We start from the raw sequence: 19,459 nt of genomic DNA on the forward strand, positions 1-19,459 counted from the left end.
TTGTTGTTGTTTTTGGTGTTTGAAGGAGGGTTATCTGCATCTTAAAAACCAGAAAAAACACAGACCGATGTTATTGGTGTTGACAGATTGTCTAATTTGGTTCTTTAAGACATTGCTTCAAAGCTGGTTAACAGTTTGACACTCTCTTACATACAAACAATGACTATTGGCTTGATTTATCTAAATTAAAGGATCAAGTTTGACTAAATAGGCAGACTAAATTCTGCCTTTCGTGTCATTGCTCCTCCCCTGACTTCATTACAGACACAAGGTTCTGCAGATCAGACTGTGATTGTACTGAGCATCTGTATTCAGTGTGTTTCAGAGCAAGACGCTCCACTAAATAAATAAAGACAACAAGCACAAATTAGTCTGTCACCAATATATTGTCACACTGTAAAACAACCAGCATAGTATTAAATTTGTCAGTTTCGAACAGAAAAAACAGGATCTCATACTTACTTAACTTCATGTTCATGGAGTTCATTTTCACTTTGATTTGTGGTTCAGTAAATGTACATTCATCACTCAGTAAACATCATAGCGTATCTTTTCAAACTTTTTGGCCCTCTGCTGTTTCATGACTCACAGCAGGGAAGCTAAGCTACCAGTGAAGCCCAAAGTCTCTGAACCACAGCTAACCAAACCTGAGCTTCATCCCATGAGAGGTTTCTGTTTTTTTGCTCCATCATAGTTTGATGTTTCTGATTAAGGAATCTCTGTGAGTGGTTGGTTTAATCAGAATAATGATTCCTCTGTGCGGCGGCCAAGCTTAGAGGAGAGCCTGTCTGCTGGAGGATCCAATGAGAGATCTGATCCAGGTCACGGTTATTAGGAGAGCCGATGTGAACGTTGCCACAGCTGGCTTTCATAGCTATCTGCCCTTTGCCACTGGTGCATATTGGAGGGAAACGGCTACCTACAGCATTAATGTCCTAATTGTGTGTAATTGGCTGGAGTATTAACAGAAGCTGAAGATGTTTAAGTTAGAGCTGCACATGCTTCGCTGCGTCTGCAGAAAAGCGATCTGCTTTTCATTTACACGACGGCCTGAAGCTCGGAGGGGCTGAGCTGGAGTCCTAATTAGAGACAGCATCCATTCAGCTAGCCGTTAACACTAAATAAACATGATTTGGACTGCGTGTACAACCACATTCAAGGGAGTCCAGGCCATTTTTTTCAATGAAACAACAAATGCACCTTTTGTTCAGTTCAAATTAATAGAGCTAACTTCCTCTTGAACTTCTGGTTAAACTCCTTTTTATTTATATATTAGTCCGGACCGTGCAGCTTTGATACAAACGGTCTCAATCAAAGTAGAAGAGGCCAACAGTAACAGCTGTCATGCTGAGCGCAGTATAGCAGGATCAACATTTTAGCCGTCATGTCAAATAAACTTTACAGCTCAGACCATTACGAGCGTGAAAGTGTGAGTGATGCTGCGCCAGAGTCCGGCACCTGTTGTAATAACTGGCAACCAAAATCAACAGAAATTAGCTGCTCTCATAAACCCAGAGGGCCAGGCGGTTACTCTAAAGGATTTTTTTTAAAGGAAAAACATCTTGTTGTTGCTCTCTTTTGATATTTTTTCTACATTTCTTTAAAAAAATGAGTTATTCTACAGTGATGGCACTGAGTCTATCATCTGTGGCCTGGCTGCTTCTTACCTTTCATACCTGGATGGTGTCCTTGTCCACATGATTCTGATATCTGCTGCATCTTAAGTGTACAGTGCAGTGCAGATGAAACAGGTGTGTGTGTGTGCGTGTGTGTGTGTGTGTGTGTTACAGAGGGATTAAGGCTGCATTAGGTCATAAAAGTGAAGCTCACTGTATGCATCGACCTCTGTGGGACATTTCTCTATGGGCCATTTCCCTTCAGCTCAGGGAAGGGACGCTAACCATGAGCATGCTTTGCTTTTCATAAGTTCTATAAAGTGCTCTTATCGTCCTGCGGCTGTGTTTGTATGTATGCGTTGGCAACAGATGAGAGAGCACAGATGATTTTACTGTAAGGTTCATTCCTTTCTCAGATGTTTGGATTAAAAATACTCAGTTCGACTTCTGGCACTTATCACATTTGGCGTTCTTTTGGTAACAGTAGTGTCTGTATCAGAAGAAAAAATATTGACAGCATATCCTTTACTCTCTTTTCATATTCTTTATTCCCCAACACCTGAATTATGTGTGTTCATAAATCCTCACTTTATATCACACAGTCTTTGAAGAAACAGTGGGCACAGTGCTGAAATGTAATAAATCATGTTGAATGAATCGCTGTTGGCTGGTAAAAGTGCAGAGTTATTTATTTGTGGTGATCGCAGTGTTGGATGTACCTGAGAAAAGGTTCTGGCTGGAGGTGAGAAGGGAATGTTTCCCACACAAAGAGGAGGGAGAGGAGGATCTATAATGTGATGGACATTTAGCTTTGGAGGGAGGGTGAAGCAGAGAGGGAGGGAGACAGAAAAATCAAGGGGGGATGAGAGTGAATTTGAAGTGCACATCATGTTATTTCAGGCCAGGAGTCTTTGCTGCAGCACCAGTCATTCATTCAACTAAAATATTCACATCATTTTATTTTTCATAGAAGCTCTTTTAAAGTGAAATTTTGATGTTTGGTGATTTTCCAGTCATGGCTTTTTCTTCAGGACGGTGGATTTTTTTTGTGGTGGTCACCGAAGTGTTGGCCGGTCTGGTATTTGCTGCTCACTATCCACACAGTTACTATAGAAGGATTTGCTATAGGCCCTACTGTTACCATGGATACCATGGCTACAACCTTGGCTACGTTGCTGCCGGTAAGTGATAATTTCACTGATAAAATTCAGCAGCTGGGTTTAACAGTGTAACAGTCCACACTCTGCTGTCACCTTTAAGACTGTAAGCAGATTACCTCTCAGTTACTTACAGCAGCAGGAGCAGTTAATCAGTCCCTGATAATGTGTCTGCTAAACGCGATGTCTGGCATCTGGCTCGGTCTCTGATCAGAGCGAGGGGAGGATCGCTTTTATCAACACAGATTAGTGCAAATGAAAACCTGAGCTATGAATCATCAGAGACGTTTGTAAAGCTACCACAAACAGGGCTGGATACCAGATACTCTCCTGACAGATTATGTCAGTATTGATATGGCTGAATATTCTTCTCCATGTTTGGCATGTCTGCAGCGCTCAGGGATGAACGCACATGATAAAACATGCTTTACATTTATTACCATGTTACAGATAATTCCTCTGGTCACTCCAAAGATGTCACTTTTGGAGATAAATTGGGACTCATTGATTTTTCTTCTGCTTCAAACTGACCAAACTTAGTTTTTCCATGCAGACAGAGCAGTGCTGTAGGTGCTGTAGGCAGATAATTAATGTGCCCTCTGTAAAAGCCAGCGGCTGCTGAGGCTTTGGCTTGAGCTTTTTTGGGAAGATCATGTTCTGGACGTGGAAACCAGGCTGGAGTGCTGACTGTGTGCTGCAGCCGGCAGAGTTAACAGCAGCTCCTCTGGTCCCATTTCATGAAAACCCAAACCAAAGGACAGCATGCAGCACGGATGGAAAAACGAAAGCAGGGCTCCTGCCAGCTTTCCTGGACGAAGAGAAACTAGGGTTTGGCAGCAAGGAAAAAAGAAAGGGAAAGTTTAGAAGCCCATTTCTGCTCCAAACACTATATTTGAAGATGTTGTGGGATATTACCAGAAGTAGATGGGTTCAGCTGAAGGATATTTCTGTAATTTAGCTTCTTGGGCTGGTTTTACAGGAACCATTAAGCGAGTAGATTTTAGTCCCTTTATGATCACATCCTGCATTTTTGTCCTTCTCCTAATCCTGACTTGTTTTTACTCTGAAGCTCAGAATCAATTTTTCATGCCTGATATTTACCACGAGATTTCATCATTTACAGCACACCTTCTCCTCCATCATGTCCTATATAACATCAGTGTGAGAGAGTTTGGGGCTTGTAAAGAGCTGATTTATGTCACAGGTCATATCATGTGGGAGCAAGATGACAGTGATGTGACAGGGTTTATTGTGCACGGTGAGGCTTAGATGCAGGTCATCCAGCTGCCTCCGTAGCCAACAACAACAGGGGCTGAGAGGTCTCTCAGTGTTGCAGTAAAGACTCGGAGATTCATGCTAAGATGTCTCCATGGACCACAATAAGATTTACATTTCGCTCCTATGATAGAAACAATAAAAAGTGCATTGTATCCTCTTTCAGCTTGTTTTGGTTTTCTGACCAACAGTTACAGTCAGGTGGTGTGGTGTTCACACCACATGTGTACTCATAGTGACATGTGTGTTGCCATACTTGACGTATTTGCACTCTAAACACAGTAAATGTGATATGAGGCTTGTCATTTGTTTCCAGACACCACAGGCAGTCGCTGTTATTGAAAAAGCTCTGATATACCCACAGTGCCCACAAAGCCTCGAACAAAGTTAACGAGTAGCTGTTGAACATTGAGGAGTGTTCAGCTGCTCGACATATTTCCCTCAGGAGTCGATGGAAACCAAAGCAGAGCAGGTGTCCTGAAAACAGTGCTAATTCTCCACCATATTTACTGACTGTGTAAATTAGCTGTTTGCTAACAAAAGGCGTTTCATTATCCAAATGTTTGTCCATTACAGGGTTTTATTTTTTTAAAGTGCAGGTTACTCTTTAAACAGCTTCTCAGTTTTTATACCTTTAGTTGGGTTTAGACAGACGGCGTGTTGACCTCTGTGGGAAACTGAACCTCTCCAGTTAACTCAAACCTTTCAGGACTGTAGGAGGAAACTGATCCAGACGACTGTATACACATATTTATGTGAAAATGACTTTTCCCACTTAGGGAATGATAGTGTTTATTTTCCTGGAGATGAGGCCTACACTCTTGATAAATGTTGATAAGTTATTTATAGCGTTTGTTTAGTGAGCTGTTTAAAGGACACTGCCTCAAGACAAAATGTGTGGTCTGCACAGAGACACAAAAAACTAAAGACAGTTCAATAGAAGTCATATTTATCTTTAGTAAATGATACAAATCGCAGTTTAATTCCAGCGAATTCCTGACATAGTTTCTTGCTGCCTGGAGTCAGGGCTGATCTGAGCAACACATTTCTCAGCCAGACCTTTAACTGTGCACTGAGTAATAGTATTTTATGATGTGTTGGCTGTTTTTACAAGCAGCCAGAAGACATTCACACTCAGCTATTTAATGTGTCACATCACTTGTTGCGGTCAGCAACTTTTCCAGTGACTCCGCTGTGATAATTTCCACAATGTTTAAGCTAATGGGTCACTTATCATTTGTAGGGATGGTCAGCCAGGCTTCATAAAACAGCTCAGATCTCACAGGGGTGGGGTGGGTGGGGGGTGGTCTGCTGTGAAACTCACAAAACAATTTATTAGTCAATGACCCCTAAAATAAGAAGTGTTTAGGGCCACAGTTTGTTTCATTAGAAATGTGGTCGCACAGCGAGGCGGTCGTGTTTCTCTCATAGATGAAGAACTTCCCGTCTTCTATTTGTTTACAATCTACACACTCTGCTGGGAGGAATGTGTGTTTTGCATCCTCCAATCGAAGTTTCCATATGTTGGGACTTTGAGAAGAAGCGCAGGAATTTAAAATTGATTTTAAATGTTCGGTAGTTGTTACCACATGGGGATATGTTTGCTTGAGCTGCAGTGCACTTATATAATACTCTCCCTTCTCATCCATCATCCGCCTCAGTCCTGAGGTACATCTTTATCCTAAAACCTGCATTAAGTTTCTCTTTTAACTGGGGTTTATTCTTCAGACCAATTTTGTTCTCATAATGAGAGGATTTAGTCAAATTGCACTCATTTATCTCCTCTCTCTCTCTCTCTCTCTCTCTGCTTGCTTTTGTCCCCCCGACAGATATTGATGAATGCCAGGTCCATAATGGAGGCTGCCAGCACAGATGTATTAACACCAGAGGCTCCTACTACTGTGAATGCCACCCGGGCTCTCGTCTTCATGTGGACAGCCGCACCTGCCTCTGTGAGTCATGCAATTACAATTATCTGGCACTGATCACTGTACAAGCTGGAAAACAGTGTGATATGAAACACAAACTGAAAATATAACTATATTTCACTATAATATAGTGTTAAGGAGGGTTTGAGGTCTCGGGTTACATTAAAAATGAAGCCCTGATTTGTTTTGATGTTCTGTAAAGTCTGTACTGTAAGTTTTATTTTTTGTCATTATTTTACTGAAGTTTAGCCACATGTGGTTTTTGAAATGGCCACTTAATCATGAGTCCACATTCACAATGCTGCAAACAAGCCCCTTTGATTCTGACGAACCCTCTCTGTTGTGGATGGTTTAAATAACATGTGCTGTGAAGCCACATTTGGTGCAGCGCAGGCAGTTTTTTCTCCTCAGTGGATTTTCATGTGCAAAGATGTTTTTGAAGGTTTTGTCTTTTTTCCTCTGTGTGAGTGAATCGGCTCCAACTGACATCCTGTCCTGGAGGAACATTTCTATCATGTGACTTCTCATTATTTTCATTATTGGTTAATCTGATCTGGATTAATTGTCTGGACTATGAGCAGTTTTCTCAGCAGTGATGTCATCGAGTGTGTTTTGTCTAAAACCCAGAAGATATTCAGGTTATAATCACAGGGGACGGAGTGAAGCCGCAAACTCTCACAACTAAGTTTCATAGAGTTCATGGAGTCAAACGTTTTGACACAGTGCAGCGACTGTCATCATCACATCTTCATCTTGTAGCAAAGGTGATGGTTTAAGGGTTAATTTTTTTCCACTTCCTTTGCGATGTTTACTTGCAGGTTCATTGACTTTTCGTCTGAGTATTCAGATGCTGCACATGCATGTGATACATAATGTATCTCTTTCTATTTTAGGCCCCAAACTTATCAATAACAGACTTTCTGTATTCCCACCTTAAAGTGTTAAAACAGCAAGCATCAGGAATACTAAATGAACCTGGTGGTAAGAGTGTTTAGTCTACAGCCTCATGAATGTTGCATCTCACTCATAGTGATGTATCCAACAGGAGAAGTGTCACGTTATTATGATTAGAACATTTTGGCCTTTGTGAATCCAGCTGTCCATGTAATACTGCTCATATTGGACCTTCATATCATGTGGTATCCTGTCACTCTGAGGGGTTTACTCTGCCCCTCCACGTTCTTCTTATCATAGCAGACCACATCAGGTTTTGGGTTTTTAAAAATAAAACAGGGAAAGGGAGAGGAAAAATTGTAAACCTGGCACTGGTTTCAGGAATGTATACAGAGCGTCCTCACTGACATTTAGAGTGGAAATCATTCTGTGGTTCTTGGCATCATAACGCATAGTAGCTTCAGTGTCGTATAGCTTAGAATCTGTACATTAGCGGAGAGGCTCGTATGTGACAGCAGGAAAAAAAAAAAAGACTGATTGCACTAATAATCGCGGTGCACATGTGAGGCTTATCTTTAAAACTGTGCAGGCTGCAGAATGATCACAAATAAATCTAGTGCTGAACTCTTCCTGCACATACATGAGAACAAAGGAAGGACTTTTCTGTTTTGTACTATCCACCAAACATGACCACATGTTGTTGTCTGGATCAAGAACAACACATGCCAATCTGTGCAGTGTCATGGAGAGAAAAAGAGGAGCCTGGAATCAGTTCAGCCTCAGCTCAGCTCATTTTATCCAGCTCTTGATTTGCCAGCAGAGGTCAGATATATCCCCCACACACACACTTAGTGTGTAGCTGCATAATATTTGAGCTGGAAAGCGCTCTGTGGGTTTGACGTGCACTTGATATGGATGGATCTTGACTTCTGCTTGCGAGTACAAAAAAAACCACAGCCTTTGAGAACACCAGGCTGTTCGACCGTTACCTGTTATTTTCTCTGAGGAGATGGACAGATGGGGCAGACCACTGAGCTCACGTTGCCCTCAGTGAGCGCCGTGTGGACTCACAGCATAGTGGAGATCATGTGACCTTCCAGTCACATCAAAACTCAGAAACATGAAACTTCAGTTTTAAGTCTGCACAGATTCCTGACTGCCTCTTTGTGATGTTTTTCTTTTTTCTCTTTTCAGCTGTCCATTCGTGTGCCATCAGTAACGGGGGATGTGAACACTATTGTGTGCAGCAGTCTGCTGCTCATTTTCGCTGCCGCTGTAAGCCTAATTACGAGCTGGCAGAGGATGCCAAGCACTGTAAATGTGAGTGCCCATGTTTCCAAACTCTGAACGTCAGCAGACAAAAAAAGAGGACTAATGAATAGTTTGATTACTGAGGAAGGAGTGCCAGTAAAACTGAGTACTCTGGATGATCATGAAGGTGCGAGTCTGACAGTTTGATCATCACGTATTAAAAACACATTGTCTGCATTTGCTGCCAATCATAATTATCTGACAGGAAGTCTGTGCAGGAATATGATTAAATGTCATTCATGAGACTCATAAGGCGTTGAATTGGAAAGAGTCTCAGAGGGTTTCTTCAGCTTTTTTTCTTTAAATGAAAGTTTTTCTGCACTTGATTCTTTTCATCTCGGCGATCTCTGAGACCGTGCAGCCGAGCATGGCTCTCTGGAGGTGGGAAATTATACATATATGCATTTTAAATTACTGTCTTTCAGATGCTTTTACTTTGTAATTGTTGGCTGTGAAAGGCTTCCTCTAATTTTTGCAGAGCTGAAGGTTCTCATCCCAGATGCCAGACAGGCTTACACAAGTCAAACACACACACAACTATGCAGAGAGAACAATAAAGTGATGAGGTGGTGGTGCAGGACTGGATTTAAAGCTCTACACATGCTCTGCATTAAGATGTAGAGTAGTCAGTGATTTTACATTCTGTCTCATGCCTGGAGCTAAAATGTTAATGGTTGTGTGTGTGTTTGTTTTTGTGTGTGTTACAGTGCAGAATCCCTGTGCGGAACAGAATGGAGGCTGCACGCATGAGTGTCGGGTTGATGGTGGAAGGGCTCACTGTGACTGTAAAGTCGGCTACATTTTAGCTGAAGATGGGAAAACCTGTGAAGGTAAACTCAAATGACTCAATGAGGTGCTGTAGTAAAATAAAACATGTAGTAGGATCACTTTTAGTCAACAGCTGCTGACAAAGGCTGTGATACAGCAGAAACCTTCAAACTGCTACTACATGGACCCCGTTATAAAACTGGTCTGTCGGGAGGAAAACTCCAGCAGTAATGTTGTGTGAAATGTTTCCCTGTGACTGTTGTTGACCAAGATCTCTCTGTCAGTGTGTTGTCTTTGTACTGTATTTGGTTAAATAGTGTTTCAATGATTTCTAAATCACTATACTCTCTTTTAGTGTTTCAGTGACAGACTCTTTGCTGGTTTTGTGCAAATGTTTTTAATAAAAACATGCAGCAGTGATAAAATGACTTAAGAAAACCAGTGTGGTTTTATAAATGAAAAGAAGATGCAGTGTCTTTGTCTCAGTACTGGCCAATAAACTGTTGATCCTGATCTAATCAGAGTCATTTCTTAATGTCTCTATCTTTTCCTCTTAGATATCGATGAGTGTGAGATAGAAGAAGCCAACTGTGCTCACGGCTGCCACAACACGCTGGGCTCGTACGCCTGTGTTTGCAACACTGCCTATGAGCTGGGATCTGATGGAAAACAGTGTTACAGTCAGTAGATTTAAATGTGAATAATAAACCTTATGACTTTTTTTTTACTGGTTGTAATAACACACGCTCTCACCTCACTGTGAACTGAAGGAATCGAGATGGAGATCGTGAACAGCTGTGAGAACAACAACGGAGGATGTTCACATCACTGTCAGCACTCCACTAACGGGCCTGTTTGCACATGTAACCATGGTTACAGGCTGGATGATGACCTTAAAACCTGTATTGGTAAGAGACAATCTTATACCAACATGTGATGTCTGCATTAAACCAGCACTCATTTACTATTAGTGTCAATATATGACATGTTATGTGTGATTCTGATCTGTTTCTATTTAGATACTATATGTCTATATAAATTATTTATATATATATATAACTGTATAATGTTTTATTTCACACTGTTACTGTGAAAAAAATAATCTCTGAGGTGACATCATAATAGAACTGATGATGGATGGATGTTGCTGTAGATCATTCAGAGCTGAAGGAAACAAAGAGAAACGCCACTGATGCTCTTCAGGCACTTTATGGCATTAGAGCATGGCAGTAATTTTCCTAGGGGAAGAAGTAAGAGTAAAATGTAAAACTCCAGCGGCACTGCCCTTTAGTTGTAACTTAATTGGCTGTTAAATCTGAGCAGTGTACATGATCTCATAAAAGGTTCCTCTCGCTGAGCAGTGAAGCGTATTCCTGCAGTCGGGTCATAATTTTTGTCTCCCTGCTTGTTGTGTTTGGCAGACGTTGATGAGTGTGGAGAGCAGAGCTCCTGTTGTGAGCAGGACTGCACCAACTACCCCGGGGGTTATGAATGCTACTGCTCAGCAGGATACAGGCTCAACTCAGACGGGTGTAGCTGTGATGGTATGTTTGACCCTCAGTCAATATATGGATGCCACTAACACTTTTATGTGACTTGAGAATAATAAGTCCTGTTGACTTTGGGCGAGTTCCAGTTTGTTATTTACAATGGTGTCTTTGTTTTGGGGAGCACCACACAGTTAAATTACTCTCCTAAACTTTTCCGTCTTGATGCAGCACATGTATTGAAGCCTGTGTGCTGCTGTCTGTGTTGTTTAGATGTAGACGAGTGTTTGGCTTCCAACGGTGGCTGTGATCACACGTGCCAGAACAGCGCCGGTTCCTTCCAGTGTTTCTGCCGTCGGGGTTTCCGTTTGGACGAGGACCGGCAATCCTGCATCCGTGAGTATCTGCAATCATGTTAAAGTGAGTGGGCGAGCGGCAATCACACCAGAAACATTCCAACGGAAAACCTGGCACACTGCACAACTGCAGAAAAAAACACACATCATGTGCACCGAGTCAGTTAGACAAGAGGTAGGAAAATATAATTAATGTGCCGTTAAAGTCTGAAGCAGCTCTCGCAGGTTTCTGATTTGCTGTCTGAAATTATATTATTTAAACATTTCTGAGCCAGCTTCAGATTTGATGTCACAGCTGAAAACATCAGCTTTGAAGAGAAGAAAGTAGTGCTGCCAGGAAATTATAGTGGCAGCAAGTTTTGGAGAATATAAAAAAACTAAACAGATTTTAGTCGCAAAAATGAGGTTTATCCATCCATCCATCTTCTGAACCCACAGTCCCCTGGTGGTGTTTCCACAAGAGGACCGGCTACCTTAGAGACAGGGTCATCTGGGAGGAGTTTGGAGTAGAGCCACTGCTCCTCTGCATTGAGAGTCAAATAATAATCCCAAGTCAAAAGTCAGGCCTGTCCGTCCATATCTGGACAGATACAGATGTGAAAGAATGTGTGTCCATCTTTATTAAAAAACCTTTAGTAGCCAAAGTCTACATGTATTAAATGAAACAAATGTGGTGGTTTTAGCACTTGTTTTAAATGTAAAACTAGGGAACATATGATGTTTCTGTAAATTAAAATGTATTCTTTCTGCAGTTCTGGAAAATGCCATCGAGGCTCTGTCCAGTGGAGGCGCCAGTGAGCTGCCTCTGATTCGCCCCCAGCTCACCTTGCTGCAGGACTACAGCCAACCCCTGGAGCGCTACGACGACTACGAGGATGACGAGGGGGAGCTGAGGGCTGAGAGCAACCTGGCACAGAAATTTGGTGAGATTCCTCTCAAACCATTAATGTCCCATTATCATTAACAGGAAACCTGTGTCTGATTACCAGGCTCCCGTGAAGCTGTCTGACTGGCTGGTTTAGTGAAGGCAGGAACAGGCCACACGGTGGGGGTTAATTGCTTTGCTTCATGCTCTCAGACCGTTCGTACATACCAATAAACCTCCACCATCCGACTCTGGCAGGAATGCTGAGGCTTATATGTCCTGGCAGCTGGTCGGAGTCTGAGGCAGGAAGTCAGAGGTTCTGTTCTGTGTCGGCTAGACAAGATGTTGAACATGCAGTCTAACTTCACTGAAAGCTGACAAGGACTAACACCTGCACTGTGATCCTAATCTGTTTAAATGTGTTCCTAGCAGACTCCTGTACATTTGAATATATATGCGGTCTGAGTGTGAGCTGTTGAAGTAAAAGGCCTCTTTTCTGTGTTGTTCTCAGTGTGTTTGGACGACACGTTCGGCAGTGATTGCAGTTTGACATGTGACGACTGCTCTAACGGAGGAAGATGCAATCAGTGGAAAAATGGCTGCGACTGCCCCAACGGGTGGACGGGCATCGTCTGCAACCAGAGTGAGGATCGATCCAACACGCACACACACACACCGACTGTAATCTGAGGTGTAAAGTCAGTTTAACAGTGAGAGACTCTTTTATTTCTCCATCTCTCAGCCTGCCTCGAGGGATATTTTGGTAAAAACTGCTCCTTCCCCTGTAAGTGTAAAAATGGTGCCAGCTGTGATCCTGTCAGTGGAAGCTGCCGCTGCCCTCCTGGTGTCAGTGGAGAGTTGTGCCAGGATGGTAAGTTGCCATGAGACATTCTTTTGTCTCATTTTTTCCCACTAAGGGATGATGTAGTTATCTCAGGCCGTCTATCTTTTACTGAGAAGTGTCCATTGTGTCCAGGCTGTCCTAAGGGCTTCTATGGGAAGCAGTGCAACAAGAAGTGTAACTGTGCCAACAATGGACGCTGCCACCGGACCTACGGAGCCTGTCTGTGTGATCCTGGACTCTATGGACGCTTCTGTCACCTGCGTGAGTCCCATCGTCTCAGGCTCACCTTCAGCTGATGTACAAGATACCACCTTCAGTCCTTTGTGTTTCATTTTCTTCATTTTTCATCCTCAGCATGTCCTAAGTGGACTTTTGGACCTGGTTGCTCTGTGGAGTGTCAGTGTGACCAACAGAACACTCATGAATGTCACCGTCGCCACGGCAACTGCATCTGTAAACCTGGTTACCAGGGCACCACCTGCAAAGAAGGTGAGCACACAAGTTGGGAGGCTCCATCACCCAGGCACCATCCTGGAAGGTCACACCAGCAGCTGTCAGATAAGATGGTCGAGTCTGGGGAAAGACTTCCTGTTTTTGAGATATACTGCTCCCGTTAACTAGCAACCTGCAGAAGTGTAGTCTTTGTCCATGTAGTTTGTGAAGAATGCATCTGTTCCATCTTTTATTACCAAAGAAAAAAAAAGGAAAGATGTTTGTAGGAGCCTTCAAAATGGGACAGTCCTAAGGGCCTTATTTGTCCTTCTAGGGACACCTTTGTATACCGATTGTGTCGTTGTACACAGCTTTTTATAGCTTTTTTTTTACTGTGTGGATGATGCTGGTGATGGTGCTTTTTTCCTGGAAGGCTCTCCTGGGTGGTATTAAAGATGTTTGTGTGTTCAGATGAAAAGTGGCAGAAACAGTTGTGTCATTAAGAAAAAATCAGCTCCTGGCTCCACTCTGACCACTGCGCTCTTGGCCAATCATAGCGTGAAGTGGGTGTGAATGTTGGAACTTCATATTTGGAACTTTACAGAAATGGTAAAACCCAGACTTTCTTAATCTGACGTCGGAAAGATGTGGAGGTTTCCAAAAATGTTCCATCGTCCAATAAACAGCTCTGCACACTGTTGCAGACAAGTTCACCTGCTTTTTCAGATTTACACAAGTAGTGCTGTATGTGTGTGTGTGTGTGTGCTAATAAAGAATCCATATAGCTGAGCTGCTTCATAAAACAGGGAGGATGATTTCCATGGTTGTATGAATGTCGTCTTTCTCTTTGACCTGCCTTTTAGAATGTAAACCAGGCACTTATGGAGCGGGCTGTGAGAAGAAGTGTGCCTGTCCACCAGGAGTATCGTGTGATCATGTGACTGGTGAATGCCAACGAAAATGTCCTCCTGGTCGTCATGGGGAGAACTGTGATCAAGGTATGTCTGTCTGTGCAGACGGCGTTCTTACAGCACGTTTGCTTGTGTTTGATTCTGAGACAGTCCTCTCCTTAGACTGTCCAGAGGGAACGTTTGGAACAGGCTGCATACACTCCTGTAACTGCACCGGTGCCCCATGTGACGAAGTGACAGGACAGTGTCAGTGTCCAGCAGGCACATCGGGACAGCACTGTGAGAACTGTGAGTGCACACACCAGAGCAGAGCACAACACAAGCATACAATGTGAAATTAAATGTTCACAAAAAAAATGTTCGTCTACCTCAGTGTGTCCAGAGGGGTTCTGGGGTCCAGGCTGCAAGGAGACGTGCCCGGTGTGTGAGAACGGTGGCGCGTGTGATAAACACAACGGGTCATGTAACTGTCCACCAGGATTCATCGGACGTCTCTGCCAAAACTGTGAGTAACAAGCAGTGTGCATTTTTGGAGAAAGAGAAACAGTCAGACATATGAAGAGGATGGCAGCGCTGTGGAACATTGAAGTTTGGATGTGAAATGAAGCAACATGCTAGGAGACAGATGAGTCGTTCATCTGTGAGGTCATTAGCTAAAATCTTTCAGCATATTTTTCCTGTGCAGTGTGAATATGATCCTGTTTTATCCAGCCACCCACTCCTCAAGCATCACTCCACAGTAACTGTCACGGGAAGTTGGTGTGCTCCTCCGGCGGTCTGGTGGAGATGGTTATGGTAGATTAGTCTTTAATGCTTTAAATATTTCTTTCCTCATGCAGCTTGTCCGAGTGGACGTTTCGGTCAGGGATGCCAGATGAAATGTGTTTGTGAGAACAACGCTCGCTGCGACCCGGTGAGCGGGCGCTGTACCTGCGCTCCTGGCTGGACCGGACACAACTGCAGGAAAGGTACCAGACACTGAGAGGATGAATGTCAAAACCTCATCTATGATGTTGTGTGACACACTGAAACTCTTTGCATTGCAGCCTGTGATGCAGGACACTGGGGAGCTGACTGTGCAGAAACCTGCGACTGCAGAAATGGAGACGGCAGCTGTGACGCTGTGACGGGCCAGTGCAACTGTGAAGCTGGATACACTGGAACACACTGTCATCAGAGTATGTTGTTGAATGCAGTGTTGCTGCTGTATTACCGAAACATCAGTCCATATGGAGAGATGAGATCTTCGGGTCACTAAATTTAAATACCAATGAAATATAAATAAATCTAACACAACCTGAAAAAAATGGAAAACTTGGACTTGATTATAATATATTATATATATGTTGAATTTTGCAGATACATAGTCTGTATATGTCTTAGATCTGATGTGTGTGTCCTTTTCCCTCAGAGTGCCCTGCTGGAATGTTTGGTCTTGGTTGTCGCCATCGGTGTCAGTGTGACAACAATGCCTTGTGTGACCATGTGAGCGGAGCTTGTACCTGCCAGGTGGGATGGACAGGAACCTTCTGTGAAAAGCGTAAGAGCAGCTCTTTGACCATGAAATAAAATGTACCTGCTGTTGACATGTGTGCCAGTAACAGGTTATCTTTATGTGTGTGTGTTTCAGCATGTCCTCAGAGTTTCTACGGTTTGGACTGCCAGGAGAAATGTTTGTGTCTGAATGGTGGGAGCTGTGATCACGTCAGCGGCGTTTGTTCCTGTCCCGCTGGCTGGATCGGCCCCATCTGCAACCTAAGTGAGTGACAGGTGCTCCACAGAGTGGACAGGTGCTGTCCAGTGTTGTGATAAAAGGGGGAATCTGGACATTTCTGTAGCAGATTTCACAGGAATCCAGCAGCTCACAGAAGAACAAAAACATGCCTGGTTTCAGAGTTATTTGGGAAAACCCAGCCCCAGTCACACATGAGAAAGTACCAGGCTGATGTTCCCCATGCTGAAGCCTGTATTACTTACCAGACACTGGAATTTCCACGTTTGATCACCGAGTTCATCAGGAGGTAATGATATTGTTTGTCTCCGTCCTGGCAGCATGCCCAGCAGGTTTCTATGGGGAAGGATGTAACCAAACCTGTAGCTGCCGTAACGATGGCATCTGCCACCCGGCCAGCGGGCAGTGTGTGTGCACGCCAGGCTGGACCGGGCCCAACTGCACAGAGGGTGAGTTTACGCAACCGAGAAAGCTGATCATCTGTTTTGACAGGAGAAGAGGAGGTCAAAAGATAGTTGTGTCTGTATTTTTCTTTGTTTTCCCAGAATGCCCTGCAGGCTTTTACGGAGCAGACTGTCGGCAGCGCTGCTTGTGTCAGAATGGAGCCACCTGTAATAAAGCCAACGGAAAATGTACATGTGCCAGCGGGTGGACAGGCACAGCCTGTGAACTGGGTAAGACTCAGAGAGACTGTGAGTAAGAGTCTCCATCCGAAACCACCTTAGGATGGATCCAGAAAATATTCAGACTTATTACAAGCTCGGTCCTATTTTTGGACATTTATAATAACATTGTACTCGTCAAGATAATGGCCAAAAATCTGCTGACATGGCTGTAAAGTCAGAAGAAGTTTATATTCAGAATATCCAAACTATTTGTGAAGGTAAAATTGAAAGTTATCCCATCAGCAAATAATCCTTCATTGTTAAAGAAAACTGAAAAAGACTGATGTTGTTAGTGCGTAAAGATAGATTTGTACTAATATAATACAAACTACTACTACGAAAATAAGATTTATTGAATAACCAACATTTCACTGGTATTAATAAATAATATCTGTCTATAAACAGACATTAGCTACAGAAGTAACCAGACAGCAGACCTTTATCCTTAAAGGCATTGAAGATCAAGTGTTTTTTAGACATAATGAGATCATTTCTCTGATACAGATATTGTACAGCTCTCATTCAGTAAACCACAGAGGTTTAGTTTGGCCATAAATGCAGAGGAATAACATCACCTGAACCCTGTAGTAAACATTAAAAGCAGTGGCCTGTGGTTGTTTTACTGTACTCAGGAAAGACATCCGTCTGCCTTTCATTTGCTCGCTTAGCTCATGTGTTTTTGCCTGCGCTCTGGATAGTCGCTGGCAGCCAATGTGTTCTTGCACCACAGTCGAGACACAGCTCTGTAAAAGTCTCAGTCGGCCCAGCGATGACATTCCAGCTCCTTCTCCCCCTGAGCTCCACATCACACACTATCCTCCCTCTGTGCCTGTTACAACCTCTCCCCCATCGGGTCGTGCCAGGCCCGGCCTTCCTCTGTTCTGACTCAGGAAACCTCTAATCCTGTCGCTGGAATGTCTTCACCCTCCAAAGTCTGTGGCCACTTCCTCTGATTGCCAACTCCTTCCTCGCTCCAGTTAAGAATTAGTGGGGAATAAAAGTGCACTCCTCAGCAGAAATGTGACAGAGACTGTTTCCCTGTCGTACGTGATTCTCATCATAGTGTCTGTTTTCTCTCTCTCATCCTGTCGTGTGTGTGTATGTTCACATGTTTACACAGATTGTGTAGCGGGTCGTTTTGGGGCTGACTGCCAGCAGCAGTGTAGATGTGAGAATGGCGGCCAGTGTGACAGACAGACTGGACGCTGCAGCTGCAGCAGTGGCTGGATCGGAGAGCACTGTAAGAAAGGTGAGCCAGTGAGTCAAAACAAACGCACCTCATGGGAACTGCTTCATGATGGAAACTGAACTGCTCTGAACCTCCAATTAGCCTCTAATTCACACCTTCCTCCGCCCAGCATGTGAAGCAGGCCTGTTTGGTGTCCGCTGTGAGGAGCGATGTCAGTGTGTGCACGGGGCCTCGTGTCACCACGTCACTGGAGAGTGCCAGTGTCCGCCCGGGTGGAGAGGAAAGCACTGCGACAAAAGTACAATGTTTTCATCTTAACATGAACCTGTGATATTATAAACCTCTACATGCAGCTCAGAGAAGAACTAAATGATAAAACATTTTTTCACTGTTAAAATCATATGTAATGCATTTTACTTGGTGCAGTGGAGTTTGGTGAGGACCTTTGGCTCTCATCTGACATCTGTGGGTGGTACAAATGCTAAACTCAATATGAAAACACCAACAAAAAACCTCTAGCTAGCTGAAAGGATTGAATGTGTGCCTGCCAGCTGGTGTTGCCAAAGTGACACAATTCATCCACATCTTACTGTAAAATAAACTGCACACAGTAACAACGCTTTAGTTCAATGTACGGAAATATGACAGCCTCAAGCTCACATGGATTGTTCACTTAGGAATGAGTTGAGCAGTAACTTCATCTTATCTGTTTCACTGATGATGAGCTCAGTATCTATATTTGTCATGTTGCTTTCCCTCTGTGTCCTTCAGTATGTTTGCCGGGTACATATGGAGAGGGCTGCGTGCAGCGCTGCAGCTGTGCACAGGGCACATCCTGCCACCATGTCTCCGGAGAGTGCGGTTGTCCTCCTGGATTTACAGGCAATGGCTGTGAGCAGAGTGAGTCCTGCAGCGCTACAGTAACTTCTGTCTGCTTTTCCTAATATAAAATGAATATCTGTACAAGTGTGCTTCTCCCCTCTCAGCTTGTCTCCCGGGAACATTTGGGCACAACTGTAACCAGGTCTGTCAGTGCTCAGAGACGAACCAGCTCTGCCACCCGGTGACTGGATCGTGTTACTGCGCCCCAGGTTTCCATGGCTCCAAATGTGACCAAAGTATGTACCTGCAGCTGCTGTATACACGAACATTACACCAAGGAAGTGTGTTACAGCAACTCGAATGTGTGTTTTTTATTTTCAGTCTGTGGAGCGGGTCGGTACGGTCCAAACTGTGAGAGACAGTGTGAGTGTGAGAATGGAGGGAAGTGCAGTCCTTCCACAGGAGCCTGTGAATGTCCAGCAGGGTTTATTGGACCTCGCTGCAGCATCCGTGAGTCTGTCTCAAACCTTAATAAAGGACTAATAAATCAGTATTACAGCAGGAAGTGACAAGTGTGTGTCTTAACAGCGTGTCCAGCTGGGCATTACGGTGTCGACTGTGCCCGTGTGGCGCTGTGTGGCGATGGAGCCCGGAATGACCCGGTCACCGGTCGCTGTGTGTGCGTCCCTGGACGGAGAGGCGAGGAATGTGGACAGGGTCAGTTTTCACTGGTTGTCCTGTTTTTTTTCTGTGACCTCTGCGTGGAGCCCTCAGACCATTTTTAGGTTTGGTGTCATGCAGACTGTGATGGATCCCAGCTGACATGTCTGTGTATACTGTTTTATGTACTGAACATGAATGAAAGGCTGCGAACTGTATTTCTGCCTCCAATGGGAGAAAAACATGCCTGATGTTTGTGTGTGGAATAATTTATTGAAAGAACAAAACCAACTGTTTCACCCATTTTCATGACGAAGCTCACCTGTCTGGTGGTTTGCTTCAGTTTAATTAGAGTGTGTGTGTGTGTGTGTGTGTGTTTGGCCTCAGGCTGCCCTCCAGGCTGGTTTGGGGCGGACTGTGCGCAGCGCTGTAACTGCAGTAATGGTGGAGTGTGTGACTCTGTATCTGGGAACTGTACCTGCGGTCTGGGCTGGACCGGCGCACACTGTGACAGAGGTGACAGCACTTTTCTATACATCCTGTTTCT

General features: G+C 43.9%; 1 protein-coding gene across 1 annotated transcript in view; it reads left to right on the forward strand.

Moving 5' to 3' along the window:
* megf6b (multiple EGF-like-domains 6b) overlaps nucleotides 1-19,459 on the forward strand; it is a 49,002-nt gene that overhangs the window by 25,248 nt on the left and 4,295 nt on the right. The window contains exons 6-33 of the mRNA XM_028405150.1: nucleotides 5,878-6,000; nucleotides 8,065-8,190; nucleotides 8,889-9,011; nucleotides 9,507-9,629; nucleotides 9,720-9,857; nucleotides 10,371-10,493; nucleotides 10,710-10,832; nucleotides 11,545-11,715; nucleotides 12,169-12,300; nucleotides 12,400-12,528; nucleotides 12,634-12,762; nucleotides 12,856-12,990; nucleotides 13,797-13,931; nucleotides 14,007-14,132; nucleotides 14,218-14,349; nucleotides 14,684-14,812; nucleotides 14,891-15,022; nucleotides 15,256-15,384; nucleotides 15,475-15,603; nucleotides 15,897-16,025; nucleotides 16,122-16,250; nucleotides 17,362-17,490; nucleotides 17,600-17,728; nucleotides 18,202-18,330; nucleotides 18,417-18,548; nucleotides 18,634-18,762; nucleotides 18,841-18,969; nucleotides 19,300-19,428. Of these exons, the coding sequence (XP_028260951.1) occupies nucleotides 5,878-6,000; nucleotides 8,065-8,190; nucleotides 8,889-9,011; nucleotides 9,507-9,629; nucleotides 9,720-9,857; nucleotides 10,371-10,493; nucleotides 10,710-10,832; nucleotides 11,545-11,715; nucleotides 12,169-12,300; nucleotides 12,400-12,528; nucleotides 12,634-12,762; nucleotides 12,856-12,990; nucleotides 13,797-13,931; nucleotides 14,007-14,132; nucleotides 14,218-14,349; nucleotides 14,684-14,812; nucleotides 14,891-15,022; nucleotides 15,256-15,384; nucleotides 15,475-15,603; nucleotides 15,897-16,025; nucleotides 16,122-16,250; nucleotides 17,362-17,490; nucleotides 17,600-17,728; nucleotides 18,202-18,330; nucleotides 18,417-18,548; nucleotides 18,634-18,762; nucleotides 18,841-18,969; nucleotides 19,300-19,428 (3,651 nt within the window). The remainder of the gene's footprint in view (nucleotides 1-5,877; nucleotides 6,001-8,064; nucleotides 8,191-8,888; nucleotides 9,012-9,506; nucleotides 9,630-9,719; nucleotides 9,858-10,370; nucleotides 10,494-10,709; nucleotides 10,833-11,544; nucleotides 11,716-12,168; nucleotides 12,301-12,399; nucleotides 12,529-12,633; nucleotides 12,763-12,855; nucleotides 12,991-13,796; nucleotides 13,932-14,006; nucleotides 14,133-14,217; nucleotides 14,350-14,683; nucleotides 14,813-14,890; nucleotides 15,023-15,255; nucleotides 15,385-15,474; nucleotides 15,604-15,896; nucleotides 16,026-16,121; nucleotides 16,251-17,361; nucleotides 17,491-17,599; nucleotides 17,729-18,201; nucleotides 18,331-18,416; nucleotides 18,549-18,633; nucleotides 18,763-18,840; nucleotides 18,970-19,299; nucleotides 19,429-19,459) is intronic.

The sequence above is a fragment of the Parambassis ranga genome, chromosome 5 (assembly GCF_900634625.1).
Source record: "Parambassis ranga chromosome 5, fParRan2.1, whole genome shotgun sequence".
Lineage (NCBI taxonomy): Eukaryota > Metazoa > Chordata > Actinopteri > Ambassidae > Parambassis > Parambassis ranga.